This window comes from Cyanistes caeruleus, chromosome 12 (genome assembly GCF_971803275.1).
Source record: "Cyanistes caeruleus chromosome 12, bCyaCae1.hap1.1, whole genome shotgun sequence".
Classification (NCBI taxonomy): Eukaryota; Metazoa; Chordata; class Aves; order Passeriformes; family Paridae; genus Cyanistes; species Cyanistes caeruleus.
This window is the reverse complement of record NC_141712.1, coordinates 20,359,742-20,374,540: the sequence shown is the minus strand read 5'-3', so window position 1 is coordinate 20,374,540 and position 14,799 is coordinate 20,359,742. Positions and strand designations below refer to the sequence as shown.

The following is a 14,799-nucleotide window of genomic DNA, read 5'->3' as shown; positions in this document are numbered from 1 at the left end:
TGGGGGCTCCACCTGGGCAGCCCATTCCAGTGCCCAGTCACTTTTTCCATGAAGAAATTCCATGTCCAGCCCGAGGCTCCCCAGGCACAGCCTGGAGCTTGTCTGGTCTCTGTGGGAAGAGCTTTTAGGTCAGACAGCAGGACAAATTCCAAGAGTGGAGATGACAGTGTCTCACTCCGTTCTGCCATGCTGCTCCTCACCAGAACCCCCAGCATTCCTTGGAGAGGAAATCCAGGTGGGAAAGAGACCAATGCCCATCTCATGGACCTTTCTCCTCCTTGCTTGGTCAACACCACCGAGCACCACCCCAGCTGAGGGGCAGCAAAGCTGAGGTTCCTTCTCTCTCTGGTGGGTTCAACCCCTGGCCCTGCAGACACCCAACAATCCCCCCTGGGCACCCCTGGAGCGCTGTCCAAACTCTCCTGGAGCTCTGGCAGCCTCAGAGCCGGGACCATTCCCTGGGCAGTGCCAGCACCTCTGGGGGAAGAACCTCTTCTGATATCCACCCTAAACCTCCCCTGACAGCTCCAGCCCTTCCCTGGGCCCTGTCCCTGCTCACAGGGACATCAGCCCTGCCCCTTGGGAATGATGTCCTGAATCTCCCTCAGTGCTTTGGGAATACAGCCACCAACGGGCCCTGCAACACTGGGTTGCTTCATCAGCTCCTGGAACAAACAGATGCCCTCAGATGCCAGTAGGATAAAGGCCTATGGCAACAACAGAAAGGATTAAAGCAAATTATTTCAGTGTGTAGAGCCTTTGCCCCCAGCTAAGGGTCAGAACATCTTGCACTGCTCTAAGTTTCTTCAGAGGACATATTTCATGTCACTTCTTTATCCCTGAAAGGCTTTGCACAACAGGGAGCTCCACTGGCAAGATGGAGAGAAAAAGAAGGAATTTTGCACTCAGCAAAAATCAGGCCCAGCCTGGGGCATCAGAACTCGTTCTGGAGATGGGAGCAGGAGGACAGACAGCCAAGTTATCCCTCTAATTGATCATAAAGTGTCCTGGCTTGTTTGAGTGTTCAATGCCTGAGGAGGGAGGAGGAGGAGGAACAGTTTTACCAGCAGTGCAATCTCAGATTTTAAACTTTTTGGAGTGATCATCTTAAGCTTGGGGGAAAAAAAAACCCCAATGCCTAAACCAGCAATTGCACATTCCCAGAATCATGGAATGGTTTGGGTTGGAAGGGACCATTAAGCTCATCCCATCCCACCCCCTGCCATGGGCAGGGACACCTTCCAATAGCCCAGGACATTTCCAGGGGTCCAGGGGCAGCCACAGCTTCTCTGGGCACCTGTGCCAGGGCCTCCTCATCCTCACAGGGAAGAATTTCTTCCCACAATCCAGTCTAAACCTCCTCTCTGCCAGTTTGAATCCATCTCTCCCTTGTCCTGTCACTCCATGCTCTTGTTCAAAGTCCCTCTCTCTCCTTGGCACAGGTAGTGGAAGAAAATTTTTTGAATTCCTTCAAAAAAGGCCAATCCATATGTGACAATCCCACTGGAGTCTGAACACTGCAGCTTCTTCTTTCCAAAGGTTCAAGGAGAAACACTTGCTCCTGAATGCATCAGGGTTTAAATCTTTGTTAAATTCTATTTCTCCTCAGCTCCACACCCAGCAATGCTGGGAACACCTCTGGCTTCTCCACACTTCCAGCCTTAAACTCCTCTGCTGTTCAGAGATCAGGTTAAACCCTCCTGCTTTCAGTAGACTGGAATTTGTTCCTGTATTCCTGGCTATTTGCTGTTTGGATTCTCTCATCCCTTGATTCTGAAGCTCCTGGTTTGTTCCTTCCTCCAGCTCCTGCGGGAGCCCCAACGCCAACAGAGCGACCTGGAACTACCGACACCCTCAGCTCTGCCCTGGCAAAGCTCAGTGCTGCTTGCTCAACCTCTGTGAAGGAGTACTCCAAGCTCTGTGGAGCTCTCCAAGCTCTGTGGAGGAGTTCTCCAAGCTCTGTGGAGCTCTCCAAGCCCCGTGGAGGAGCTCTCCAAGCTCTGTGGAGCTCTCCAAGCTCTGTGGAGGAGTTCTCCAAGCCCTGTGGAGCTCTCCAAGCTCTGTGGAGGAGTTCTCCAAGCTCTGTGGAGCTCTCCAAGCCCCGTGGAGGAGCTCTCCAAGCTCTGTGGAGCTCTCCAAGCTCTGTGGAGGAGCTCTCCAGGCTCTGTGGAGCTCTCCAAGCTCTGTGGAGGAGTTCTCCAAGCTCTGTGGAGGAGTTCTCCAAGCCCCGTGGAGGAGCTCTCCAAGCTCTGTGGAGCTCTCCAAGCTCTGTGGAGGAGTTCTCCAAGCCCTGTGGAGCTCTCCAAGCTCTGTGGAGGAGTTCTCCAAGCTCTGTGGAGCTCTCCAAGCCCCGTGGAGGAGCTCTCCAAGCTCTGTGGAGCTCTCCAAGCTCTGTGGAGGAGCTCTCCAGGCTCTGTGGAGCTCTCCAAGCTCTGTGGAGGAGTTCTCCAAGCTCTGTGGAGCTCTCCAAGCCCCATGGAGGAGCTCTCCAAGCCCTGTGGAGCTCTCCAAGCCCCATGGAGGAGCTCTCCAGGCTCTGCGGAGCTCTCCAAGCCCCATGGAGGAGCTCTCCAAGCCCTGTGGAGTTCTCCAAGCCCCATGGAGGAGCTCTCCAAGCCCATCAGCGAGCAGCTCTCCGTGGGCCCAGGAAGCAGCAGGAATGCTAACGGGCAGCCGTGGCGTGAGCCAGCCCCAGCACCGCCCGCAGAGGCTGGACCTGCCAAAAGCTGGGATCCAGCAATTAGGGAAAGGCCAGAGTCTATAAATAGAGGCAGGGGTGTGTGCCGTGGCACTGTGTGCGTCCTGCAATCCCAGGTTTGACACGTTCAGCGAGCTCGGGAGCTGCTCAATCCCGGGATGCCAAAGCTGCCCCTCTGGAGCCTGGCACGGAGGCATCTGGAGAAAAGGTGAGACGGCTCGAGCCACTGCACTGCCATGAGGAAGTTGGGAGCTGGTGACAGAGTGACGTGGGACACAGCCCAGAGCCAGGTCACAGCACGAGCGTGGCAGGGACTCCTGGGGAAACGCCAAGTGACGGACGAGGGATGTGCCCTCCAAGGGAAAAGCTGGAATTACGCTTTCACTTCTTAAAAAGCTTTTTCAAAACTTCTTTCTGCAGGTTTGTTTTCTCCACAGACACCTGCAGAGCTGTGTGACGGGGTCATGCTGACATGGACGTCCACCATGGGAACTGAAATTCCATGGCAGGGGATGGGATGGGCTTCAGGGTTCCTTCCAACGTGGGCAACCCTCACAGGGAAGAATTCCTTCCCAATATCCCATCTAAACCTGCATTCCCTCAAACTTAAGGCCATTCCTTCTTGCTCTGCCACTCCATGCCTGTTGAAAACTCTCTCTCCATTGCAGACTTAAAGCAAAAAAAACCCAAAGAGGTGCATCAGAAATTAATTTTGAATGACCAAGACTCATCTCAAGGAGTCTGTTTTGGAGACACAAGAGGCATCCCCAGCTCCCTTGCACCAGAGGGAAGCAGGGAATGTGTATCCATGAACGCTGTCAATCCCACCTCTGGGCTCTCAGTGGTTTCATGGAATGAGCTGGATCCAAGACGGGTGAGCATGGCCACTGCTCTTACCCAGCACACTTTGGGCAGCCCAAACTCTCCCAGCAGAGCCCTGCCCCAGGACTCAGGAGTGCCAAGGAAGGAGCAGGCTCAGCCCTGGGTCACGGTGACTGTCATTGACTCATGACCCTGAGCTGCCAGGCAGGTGACATCACTTTCATTGACATCATCTCCAATCACATGGGTCTGGACAAGACCTGTCCCATCACCAAGCCAAGGAGAGCACAAACCACCGGGCAATGTGGTAATTAAGGTGCACAAATCGTGGTTGTTAAGTGAAGATTATAATTAAACGGAACGTGTAATTATGGTATTCCTATAACTGCTCCGGAGCTGCTGCTGCTCCTCCAGACCGTTCTGAAACTGTCACTTCCTCTTGGGAAAGAGGGTCAAAAATCAGATAACCTTTGAGTAATGAAAAGATAAAAATTCTGGGTTGGATTCAAGACTAAGCCCTGCTCCCACCTGAAACCACCTGATTCCACGTGGAGCCTCATTCCTGCCATTCCTAGCCCTGCTCTTCATCGATCCAGCTCTTCCTCATGCCCGTCGTGTTTCGCACCTTCCTCCAGTGCAGAGGAACACCACAGACGCCAGGCAGCAGGAAAAGCTCCAATCAATCTTGGGAAACAGCTTCCCTGCACTTCTCTTTGCCTCACACGTGCCTGTGTGTCCCCAAGGTGCTCCACACGCTGTGGGAGCCTCCGCCTGCCACTCTTCCCAAGAAACTGTTAAGCAGTTTTCCTGGAGATCACAAAATCGTGGAATGGGTTGGGTTGAAAAGGACATTGAGGTTCATCCCCCCTGCCATGAGCAGGGACCTTCCACTAGACCAGGTTGCCCCAAGATGTCCTGCAAAAAATGTGATGCTTTTCCATGATTCTGAACCAAACGAGGTTGTGATGTCAGAGCTTCCATTCCACTGGGATATTTATCCGGTGCTTTACGAGTGACAGAGGAGGCTGGGAAGGCAGGGTACGTAAATCATTGGACAGAGGAACAAAACAGGAACCACGATCCTGCACTTTCAGTCAGCCTGGTTCCATTTTCTCTTTCATACAGGTCACAGCTGGGATTTCCACAAACAATGGCTGGTCAGAGGAAACACACCCGACCTCATGCTGCAATTCCACTGAGCACTGACTCATTCCAAGGACAATTCCTTTACCTTTTCCACTTGTACTTAAATCTCCAGATGCTTTTGCTATCCACAAACTCCCAAAGCAGCCCTGGTTCTCCTGACAGACATTTCTCAAGGCCTCAAAGGGAGTCACCACAGGGAGCCAACCTGCAGGAGTCCCTCATGCTCCCAAAACCTCTCCATCCCGAAGGGAGGAGGGAGGAGCCGAACATCTCCATACCAAAAGCCACTCCTGCTTTCAGGAGTGATGCACACTCATCTTCGCTGATGCTTCAGCTCCACTTAGTGGCCACGAGGCTCACTGACCACTCCTCAGCACTCACAGTCCCCAGCGGAACGCCGAGCCCGGATCCCAGCACGCACTTACCTGGGGAGCAGCGGGGACCGGGGCTTCGCCTTGTCCTTGTCCTTGTCGCGCTCCCGGTCCCTGTCGCGGTCGCGGTCCCTGTCGCGGTCCCTGTGCTGCCTGTCCTTCTCGTCCCTCTTCACTCGCTCCCGTTCCCGTTCCCACTCTTCTTTCCGCCGCTGCCGCTCCTTGTCGCGCTCCCGTTCCCGCTCCCGCTCGCGCTCCCGCTGGCGCCGCTCCCGTTCCCGCTCTCGCTCCCGCTCCCGTTCCCGCTCCCGCTGTCTGTTCTCTCTTTCCCTTTCCCGTTCTCGCTCTCTTTCCTTGGAAAAAAGAAGAGAGAAACCACGGTGATGCTGTGGGAGCAGCTCCCAGCAAAGCCAGCCTGGGAATGCCAGGAATGACATCCTGCCTCAGCAAAGGATTGGGATCAATAATCTGCAAATCAATGACAATCAATCAATAACCTGGATCCTGCTGAGCAGAACCTGGACACAACGCAGCATCACAGCCCACACAACTGTTGTTTTCAAAGGCAACGCTTGGATTAATTTGGTTTATTAAGCTTATTAAATTAATGTATTGATGTTTACAAGTCTTTCTATAACCGGCTAATTAACTTTGCAAATGAGCACCAGGAAAATAATTGGTCATGTGCAGCCACGGTGAGGCCCAGGCTCCTGTCTGGGCACTGCTTCTGCAGAAAACAAGGATTTAGAGCAAAGGAAAAGCTACTTTTGAAAGGATTTGATGGAAAGCTCACCCCTGAGCAGGACTGGTGGGTTTGGTCACTGCTCCAGAGGCGCAAAGTTTGCATGAGGGGAAAAGTTCAGAGCAGGGAAAAGTTCAGAGCCTTGTCTTCATCCAGATGCATTCCTGGTGTAACACCAGCCAACTCCTGGGATTTCAGCAGCTGGCTGCTGCTTTCCTGTGCAGCTCCAGCAGCACTGCACAGCCAGGCTGGAGCCTCTGCAGGTATACAGAGCACACCTGCCCAAATCTAACCCTCTCCTTCCCAAGAATTAACAAGGAACCCTTTCCTTGAGCAGGCTCTTTCCTGGAAACTCCCTCCCTCTCCAAGATGTCCAAGGATGGGCGAGCACTGCTCAACTGCTACACTGAGGAGCAGCCCAGGAGCAGCAGGAACCACCACCTTCACATCTCACACATGGAATTGTTAAGGTTGGAAAAGACCTTGAGGTCATCAAGTGCAACCCTCAGCCCAGCACCATCACCAAGGTCACCACGGACCATGTCCCCAAGTGCCACCTCCACAGGTTTTTGAACACTTCCAGGGATGGGGACTCTGTCACTTTCCTGGGCAGTTTTTTCCAATGCTTTACAGCTTTCCCATGAAATAATTTTCCTAAAATCCAATCTAATCCTTTCCTGGTGCAGCTTGAGGCCATTCCCTCTCCTCCTGTCCCTGTTCCCTGAGAGCAGAACCCGACCCTCACCCGGCTGTCCCCTCCTGGCAGGGAGCTCTGCAGAGCCACAAATTCCCCCTGAGCCTCCTTTGCTCCAGGCTGAGCTTTCCCAGCTCCCTCAGGGATTCTCCAGCCCCTTCCCAGCTCCCTCAGGGATTCTCCAGCCCCTTCCCAGCTCCCTCAGGGATTCTCCAGCCCCTTCCCAGCTCCCTCAGGGATTCTCCAGGCCCTTCCCAGCTCCATTCCCTTCCCTGGACGTGCTCCAGCCCCTCAGGGTCTGTCCTGGCAGGGCCCAAACCTGACCCAGAACTCCAGCTGTGGCCTCAGGTGTGCCCAGCACAAGGGACAGTCCCTGCCCTGGGGCTGTGGCCGTGCCAGGGCTGGTCCCAGTGGCCTTCTCAGCCACTGTCAGCCAGCACCCCACGTCCTTTTCCATCAGGCAGCTTCCCAACCTCGCTCCCAAGCCTGGAGCGCTGCTTTTACCCTCATGGTGCTGGAACAGAACATCCTCCCACCCCCTCACCTCCAGCGTGCTCTGTGCTGGAATAAAGCCAAGATTTAACTCTTTGAAAACTCCTGTTTCAAGCACTGCACTGGAACCTTGCCAAGGGCCCCAGAAGAACCTGGAAGAAAGTCGGGAAGGAAAAAGGGGGAAGGGGGAATTTCCTTACTTACTCTGTAGTTACGGTAGGGATCAGGGTCTGTGTACTGAACCCTGAAATTCTCATACTGCCCACCACGCCAGAAACGCTCTATTTCATAGTCATAATAGGGATCTGCATAGGGATCAAGCCTACAATGAAAAACAGGGAATGTTAGAGAGGGAGCCGGCACCCTGGCACCACAAAAACTGCGTGCTCTAGGTCAGCTCAGCCACCGCCACAAGAAAACCATGCTCAAGGCAGCAGGGCTGCACAGAGATGTTTATTTTCTACACAGCCCAACCAAACAGCCATTTGAAAGTGGGGCTTATCAGAGAAAAGCACAAACCTTTCTCGATAAACACTGAAAAGAGCTACCAAAAGTGCAGCCTTCGAATGGATGCGGTGCAAACACACAAAGTGTTCTGGAGAGCCACTTCCAGCGCCTGCAAAGGGAGCAGGACGTGCTCTGCCTCATCGACTGAGAGCTGGGATTTCTGCCCATGCACCCACAGCTCATCCCAGACACCCTCGGGAGTGCAAGGGATGGAGATCCCCTCCAGTTCCCCACCCCTGGAGTGATGGCTGCATCCCAGTGCCACCAGCAGCGGACAGGAGCTGGTGCTGAGCTGTCCAGAGGGAGAAGTGGAGCTTTGGGAGCAGGTCAGCAACACTCTGCACCTGGAATTACCCCTTGGAATGAAGGCACCACTTCTCCAGCTGATATTCTCCAGTGGGAATCAGCTGCTGGCCCGGCCATGGGCTGGTGAGCACCTGGCACACACACAGCTGCACAACTCAGGGTTTTTTTGGGGAGGAAAAGGATCGAAATTCCACCTTCCTTAAAGCTCTTTCCTCCATTTCCTGATTTCTGTTTGTTTGATGGTTTTAATTGCCCAAACTCAACAACATCCAACCACCTGGAGTGCAAATATCAGATCACTGGGAGGATGGGGAGGTGGGTACAGGGAATAAGAAACTTCCAGGGCCACAGAGGAGCTGGTGGCAGAGCTAAGATTATACAGCAAGCACTCCCAAATTCCACATTATCCATAATGAGACTCTGATTTATAAAAAAAATTAATAAAGGGTCACTTTATGCATTTTCAAAGTGCCAAATAACCTAAAGCAGGTTAAGATGTAGGTACTGCCCTGTGAGTTCAGTGGTACCTGTATTTCTTTCACTGCTTTTAAATAATTTAGGATTTTTCTTTTGGACTGAAACAAATAAGCCAAGGAAAAGAGAACCAGGATTTGGGATGGTTCAGTCAGTAACAAACTCCTGGTGCCAACCCCAAACCAGCCTGGATTCAGTGACATCAGGTGTTCAAAGAGACAGAAAAACACCTCAAGCCACACCAGAAAGGAAACTCTGTTTTTTCACACAGCCTCAAGCCCAAATTTCCCCTTCTTATAATACTGTGGAAGGTTTTATTTTGTTTCAGAAAGAATCACTGCCGTGTGTTTGGGTAATTCAGTGCTTAAATCATTAGAAAATAATTGGTATCAGCCCCAAAATAATCCAATATATCCACCGAGTCAGCTGCTGAGGGGACAGCGGTCGGTCTGTGGCCTCGGAAGTTGGAGGAATTGCAATGGAAAAAAAAAAAAGGCAAAAGAAAATTTTCTTACAGTTGTAACAGTACTGGAATCAAAGACCTGCTTACCCATAGTTAATGTTTTCTTTGATGTCCACCTCCCTATAGTTATTCAAAAAAGAAAAAGGGATTCATGAACTACTGAGACAAGTCATGTCACAAGACAGTGCTGAAAGCATTTTCCACATCCCAGCTGCACTTCCAGGGCTCAGCTGGCTGCAAAGTGTCCAACTGGGCAATAAACTGTGTGGAGGGGGGAGAAAAATCAGCATTTTCTAGAGTTTACAGCAGCAGATTCATAACTTTTCCCTTCACACACAGCAATTATATTTTAATATGGCAATATTTTAATGCCACAGGCTGCTCACAGAGCCTTGAGTTTTCAGGAATTCCAGTTGTTAGATGACTTTTGTTATGTCCAATACATTTGTTTTATGGACTATATGAAAACCAGGCCTGCTCTTAACAATTCCTACATCAGAGAGGCCCAAAATGCTGCTGGTACATTTTATAGGACAGTCATAAAATAAAAATAATGGATGAGCAGTGCCCAGAACACTGGGGGTAAACCCCAGCTGCCTCTGAGAGGAACACCAGGCCAGGATCCAGAGCTAATTAAACTCAGGAAAATATTAATATTTTAGAAAATTCTTTTCTTTCAGGCTGCAGAACTGAGGACAAGGTTTGATTTTTTTCTTAAATTAGGGAAAGGAACTGCACTCCTGAGCAAATCAAAGAACATTGAACAAAAGCCTAATCCACTCCTTTCTAGAGGCTTTTTTGTAATTCATCCACTCTAAAATAAACAGAACTAAGCCTTGCAAACCCTCTGGGAGTGGAAATATTTCCATTATCTGTCCATGTAGGAAGAACAGAGGATGCACGAGCAAGGAGAGACAAATCCACCTCTATCCCTGCAGATTCCAAGCCTCTTCCCCAAAAATTCTCTTCCCATTCCTTTTCTTGGCTCGAGAACTACCAAACAATTTCCCAGGGCTGGGTTTGAGGCCTCCAACACTTTAAACTTCACCTTAAAACCCTCATTCACCTGACCACTTAAATGGAGGGTGCCTGTTGTGGCCAGGTACCAGCTTTGCTTCTGCCCAGTTTAACTGGGACCAGTTCAGGTGTTTGTTAAACCAGTTCTACACCAGGGCAAAGGAAGCCCCAGCTGGGGCCAGCAGCTCCTGCACACCGAACACGCTCCAGCTTCGCAGCCTCAGCTGGAACATTTTTAAATCCTCATAGTTGGGATAAGAAAAAAAAAAAGAGGGGAAAAAAGGCTGGAAGAATGCACTGGTGTGAAGGAGGCAATGCAGAGCTGGAGAGAGCCCAGGAGGGAGCAGAATTCCAAGGAGATTGGAGGCAGGAAGGGTTAAAGGAGACTGGGAAGGGAGGTGGGGTTGAACTGGAGTGAGCGGAGGCAGCTCAAGTTCTTAACCTCCCCCTTTGTGGAAGCTGTTCCCACGTTTTGAGGTGACATTCCCTGATTTTGGAAGGAGAAGTGAACCCCAGCCAGCCTCACTGCACTGCATTCCCACCCAGCTATCCCTGGAGCAAAGCCAGGAGTGCCTCTTACGCGGGGTCCCGGACGTCTCTGGTGATGCGATAATTCCAATCCCGGAAAAACTCGTTCTCCTTGTCGAATTCCCGCTCATCCTCTCCAATGGTCACAGTGAATCTCTTCTCCTCAAAGTCAGGCTCCTGCTCTTTCCTCATGGTTGCTTTTTTTAATACCTGTCAGAGCACAAAAAACAGCGTGAGGAGAGAAGGCTCCTGGGACAGGGAGAAATTGTGATATTCAAAATCCTGCCCTCGGGAGATTTCCTGCAGCCAGAGCACCTTCTTCCCTCAGAAGATCCTGGACTTCTCCTGATTAATTCCCTATTCCACCAGCTCAGAACAGCAGGAAACAGAAGTTTCCCCCCTGCAGTGATCACAAACTGGAGAAACAGGGATTGAAGGGAGGGAAATTGGATCGGCTTAAAGCTTTGTGGAGAGCTGGAATTGAGGCCCACAAATTCCCATTATTTTAAAAATACAAACTCCTCCAAACCTGGATTTGAGCTCTTCTTGTCTAACAACTGTGATGTACAACAAAACATAATTAATAGGTTAAAAGGCAAAAGGAATAGAGAAAGAGCAAGACACCCGTGCTCCAAGGAAGCTTTTCCAGTGGATTCTGGAGGCAGCCAGCGATTCCCCGAGGAAGGAATTTACCTCTTTAGCGTGCCGGAGTCCCCTCTCCCAGGCACTTTCTGTTGGAGGGTCTGGAGGAGGTGGAGGTAAGATTTCATCAACCACTGGGCCTCCCTGTTGGAAAGGGGTGGAGAGCAGGAGAAGACACTCGAGTTAGTTTTAAACAGCAAAGCTGTGCTTTGTAAAGCTGCCCCAGAGTTACTCCAGAGACGCCTCGGCAGAGCTGAGCTGGGAAAGCGTGGAAAATTACCCCCCTCTACTGGCAACTCCAAGATCTCCACTTAAAAAAAATCACACATGCAGCTGTGGGTTGAATTTTGCTGAGATATTAGCTCAAAAAAAGAGGAGAAAAATCCCAGGATTGTGGAGTGGTTTGGGTTGGAAGGGACCTTGACGCTCATCTCGTTCCAGTGGAAGGGACACTTTCCAAAACCCCGCTTTGAACACTTCCAGGGATGGGGAGGATGCTGCAGAAGCCATAAATGCACAGAAGAGGTTCCATACCCAGGGGTTGGCTGGCATCAGCGGGTGAGGCCCGATGGGAGGGGCACCGTTGGGGGAGAAGGGCTCAGGTTTGGAGATCAAGGAATAATTTCCCTTGTCGTTCACGCCGGGGTGGATAAAGCGACAGTTCATGCCCCAGGTGCAGTGCCCTGTGGGGAACACACAGCTGTTAGATCCCTGGCTTCCACCAGCAAGCAGCACCTCAGCCCCACAGCCACAAAAAACCCCATCAGGGATTCAAAACCCTTCAGGGAGTAACGCTGTTTGAGGTGTTTGACTCTTCTCAAACCCCATCAGGCATTCAAAACCCTTTAGGGAGTAACGCTGTTTGAGGTGTTTGACTCTTCTCAAACCCCACCAGGCATTTAAAATCCTTGAAGGAGTAATGTTGTGTGAGGTGTTTGAGTTTTCTCCTCTGCAGCTTGGTTGGGATTGACCTGTTTTCACACTCATGGAGAGGTATTTGTCACTCTCCACCTGCCAGAGGGGACAAACAGATCCAGACAAGGATGGATCCACCTTATTCCAGCGGGGAGAGAGGGATGGACATACACTGGTAATTAAATGCAGGAATCAGCCTAGGAGATCCTCATTTGTTAATGACAAACGTTTCCAATCAGGAGCTTTGCCTTTCACAGGAAACCTGAGAGCACCACAGTGCATCCCAAGCAAACAGTGGTGAGGCAGGGAGCAGCATCACGGAATGGTTTGGGCTGGAAGAGCCTTAAAGCTCATCCAGTTCCAATCCCAACACCTTCCACTATCCCAGATTGCTCCAAGCCCTGTCCAGCCTGGCCTTGGACTCCTCCAGGGATGGGGCAGCCACAATCTCTGTGTTTTATTCCAAAACCCCCTGTAAGTTTCCCTTTATTTACCTCCTGCAGGCTCACCACGCTGAGGGCAAAGCCCTTTTTGTGTAGTGGCTCCGTGAAAATTCAGCTTTGGCCACCAAGAAACAGGAAGGTGACACTGAGGGTGCCTGGGGCAGAATTTATCACGTAACAGCAGCTTAGTGGAGCTAAAAAAAATCCCCAAACAGGATCAATTCCAGCATGTCTGGCTCCTCCCAGGCCCCAGAGCGTGGTTACCTTTCATGAAGAAGCGGCAGGTGGGCCGTGGCCTCACTTTCCTGTCGTTGGGGTCTTTAACTTCCCCTTCTTCCAAGTCATCATCCTGGAACAGACAGACAGAGCTGACATTTCATGTGGGGCATTCCCTGCAGGACCTGACATTTCCCCATCTGCTCCAGTATCAGTCACTGAGAGCCACCCTGGGGCAAAACCAGGGGACAAAAACAAGGTCAGGTGACAAGGATTGCCCCAGAGCACCTTCACAAGGAGAGGAGATTCCAGGTGGCTGTAAAAGCACCTTCCACTGTCCCAGTCTGCTCCAAGCCCCGTCCAGCCTGGCCTTGGGCACTTCCAGGGATCCAGGGGCTGCTCTGGGCACCTGTGCCAGGGCTCCATCACCCTCACAGGGAGGAATTCCTTCCCAATACCCCACCTAATCCTGCCAGTTCCACCTCATTCTATCACTCCATACCCTTGTCCAAAGTCCCTCTCCAGGGACAGTCTCACAAATGAACTTTTCAGGTTAAGTCAAACAGATTTCTTCCAGTCATCTCCACCTTCCCTTCTACTCCTCAGCTCCACACTGGAGTTGGGAACCAGCTCAAACAAAACTCTGCCTCGTCCCCAGGGACTAGAACGCCAGGAATAAGTTCCTGTAGCTGGAGGTTGCTCCAAGATTAAGAACTAACAGCCATGAAACACTTCCAGATGAAAAGTTGTTGGAACTTTCAAGTACCAGCATTTTCTTCTGTTCTCCAAGGGGAAATAAGAACAACCTTCCCTGGCTTTGTTAGGCTGCACTTGAAAAGCCAAAAGGAGCTGGGGATGCAGGAGGCAAAGGTACAAATAACCAGAGAGGTGTCACAGGCCAGGAAATCAGGATTTTATCCTAAAGGACATCCTGGTCTTCCCTCTCTCTGCCTGCATCTCCCTATTTTCAGCATGTGAAACATGTGAAGAGGGAGCATCTGGATGGGCCTTCCCTCTGCCTGGCAACAGCCGTTTTCTGGGTGGAAAAGATGAGGAAAATTCTCTCCTTTGATCCACTGAGCAGCTGGAAAGAAGGAAAAAGCCATCCCTTGGCTGTAGACAAACACAGGAGCAAAGAGAGGTGGGTGAAGAGCCTCTCCTGCTACATTCCTGAGCCAGCCAGGAACAGAGAGCTCTCCTCAGCAGCAAGGGATTTAAAAGCCTGCACTTATATTCCAATTAAAATCTGCATTAATATTCCCCTCCCTCCACGCCAGGAGGCTGAAAGCAGAAGAAAATGCAGAGCTTGAAGTTTTCCCCAAAGCTGGGGCTGGCTTTCAGTGCTGCATGAATGGGAGAACCAGCTCCACTCTGCTGCTTTCAAAAGAGCTGTGTGAAGTCTGGAACAAAAGGGGAAGTATTTATTTCTGGGAGGTCTCCTTGGAATCAGGCAGCTGAGAATGCTGTTATGAGTTAATGTATGAAAACCAGGGTACAGATTCATCTCCTGCTTTGTGAGGAGAGCTCCCAAGAATGCCTCCAGCTCCAAAGGAGAGCATTCATATTTTAATCAAGGAGCAGGCATGGAGTCAGAACTCCAGGAATTTATTTTTTTAGTGCCCACAACGTGCTGGAATTCCTTCTGACTGATTCAGGAACACACAAAACCTTTGGAAAACACGTGTTGAACAAAATCACCTGCCAGGATGGGCACGAGGAAGAAAAATTATGTCAGAAAAAAACTTGTCAATGAACTATGAAGACACAAAGTAGGATTCTTTAAAGAAAAGGGAGGAGAGTCCAGTGAGGCTCCAGGAGCTTCCCAGGGTCCTGTGGCCAGGTCAGACCCACAGGAAGGGGGCCTGGAAGGACAGAGCATCTCCCCTGCTCAGTTTGGAGCCCCAGCAGTGACCCCCACACTCCAGTGCTTCCCTGCATGTCCCCAGGATATTCCCACACCCTGTGCAGGTGGAATTCTGGCACAGGGAGCCAGCTCAGGCGCTCTGCACCAGCCATTTCTCTTTACACTCCCACCATTGGGATGCAATTCCAGACCAGGAGCCCACAGGAGGGTTTTTACTGGAATTTGCTGGTTTTTTCATGGAAAAGGAGGGAAATTGTTGTTAAGCTGCACGAAGCAGCTGCTGCTCTGCAGAACTCCCTGCTGAACACAACCATGGCTAAAGGTGGTATTTCCCCTAATCCCCACTTGCAACTAAACCCCACTTCTGATTTTCCTGAATATCTTGAACAGTGAAACACTGCACATCCCTGACCCCATCCCCAAACCATGCCTTTGGGTATTTTCCAGAAATCCCAGCAC

The 14,799-nt window shown here is 51.1% G+C and overlaps 1 protein-coding gene across 3 annotated transcripts in view; it reads right to left on the bottom strand.

The window, feature by feature from the left end:
- The window catches only part of ZC3H18 (zinc finger CCCH-type containing 18), a 43,355-nt gene that overhangs the window by 21,093 nt on the left and 7,463 nt on the right, over positions 1–14,799 (bottom strand). For 2 of the 3 annotated variants that reach the window (XM_086847945.1, XM_086847946.1), the window contains exons 4-10: positions 12,525–12,609; positions 11,437–11,585; positions 10,954–11,046; positions 10,313–10,470; positions 8,803–8,835; positions 7,170–7,287; positions 5,092–5,390 (exon numbers count right to left, since the gene is read on the bottom strand). In XM_086847945.1, coding sequence (XP_086704071.1) covers positions 5,092–5,390; positions 7,170–7,287; positions 8,803–8,835; positions 10,313–10,470; positions 10,954–11,046; positions 11,437–11,585; positions 12,525–12,609 — 935 coding nt within the window. The remainder of the gene's footprint in view (positions 1–5,091; positions 5,391–7,169; positions 7,288–8,802; positions 8,836–10,312; positions 10,471–10,953; positions 11,047–11,436; positions 11,586–12,524; positions 12,610–14,799) is intronic. The other variant, XM_023934475.2, reaches the window with a different exon arrangement.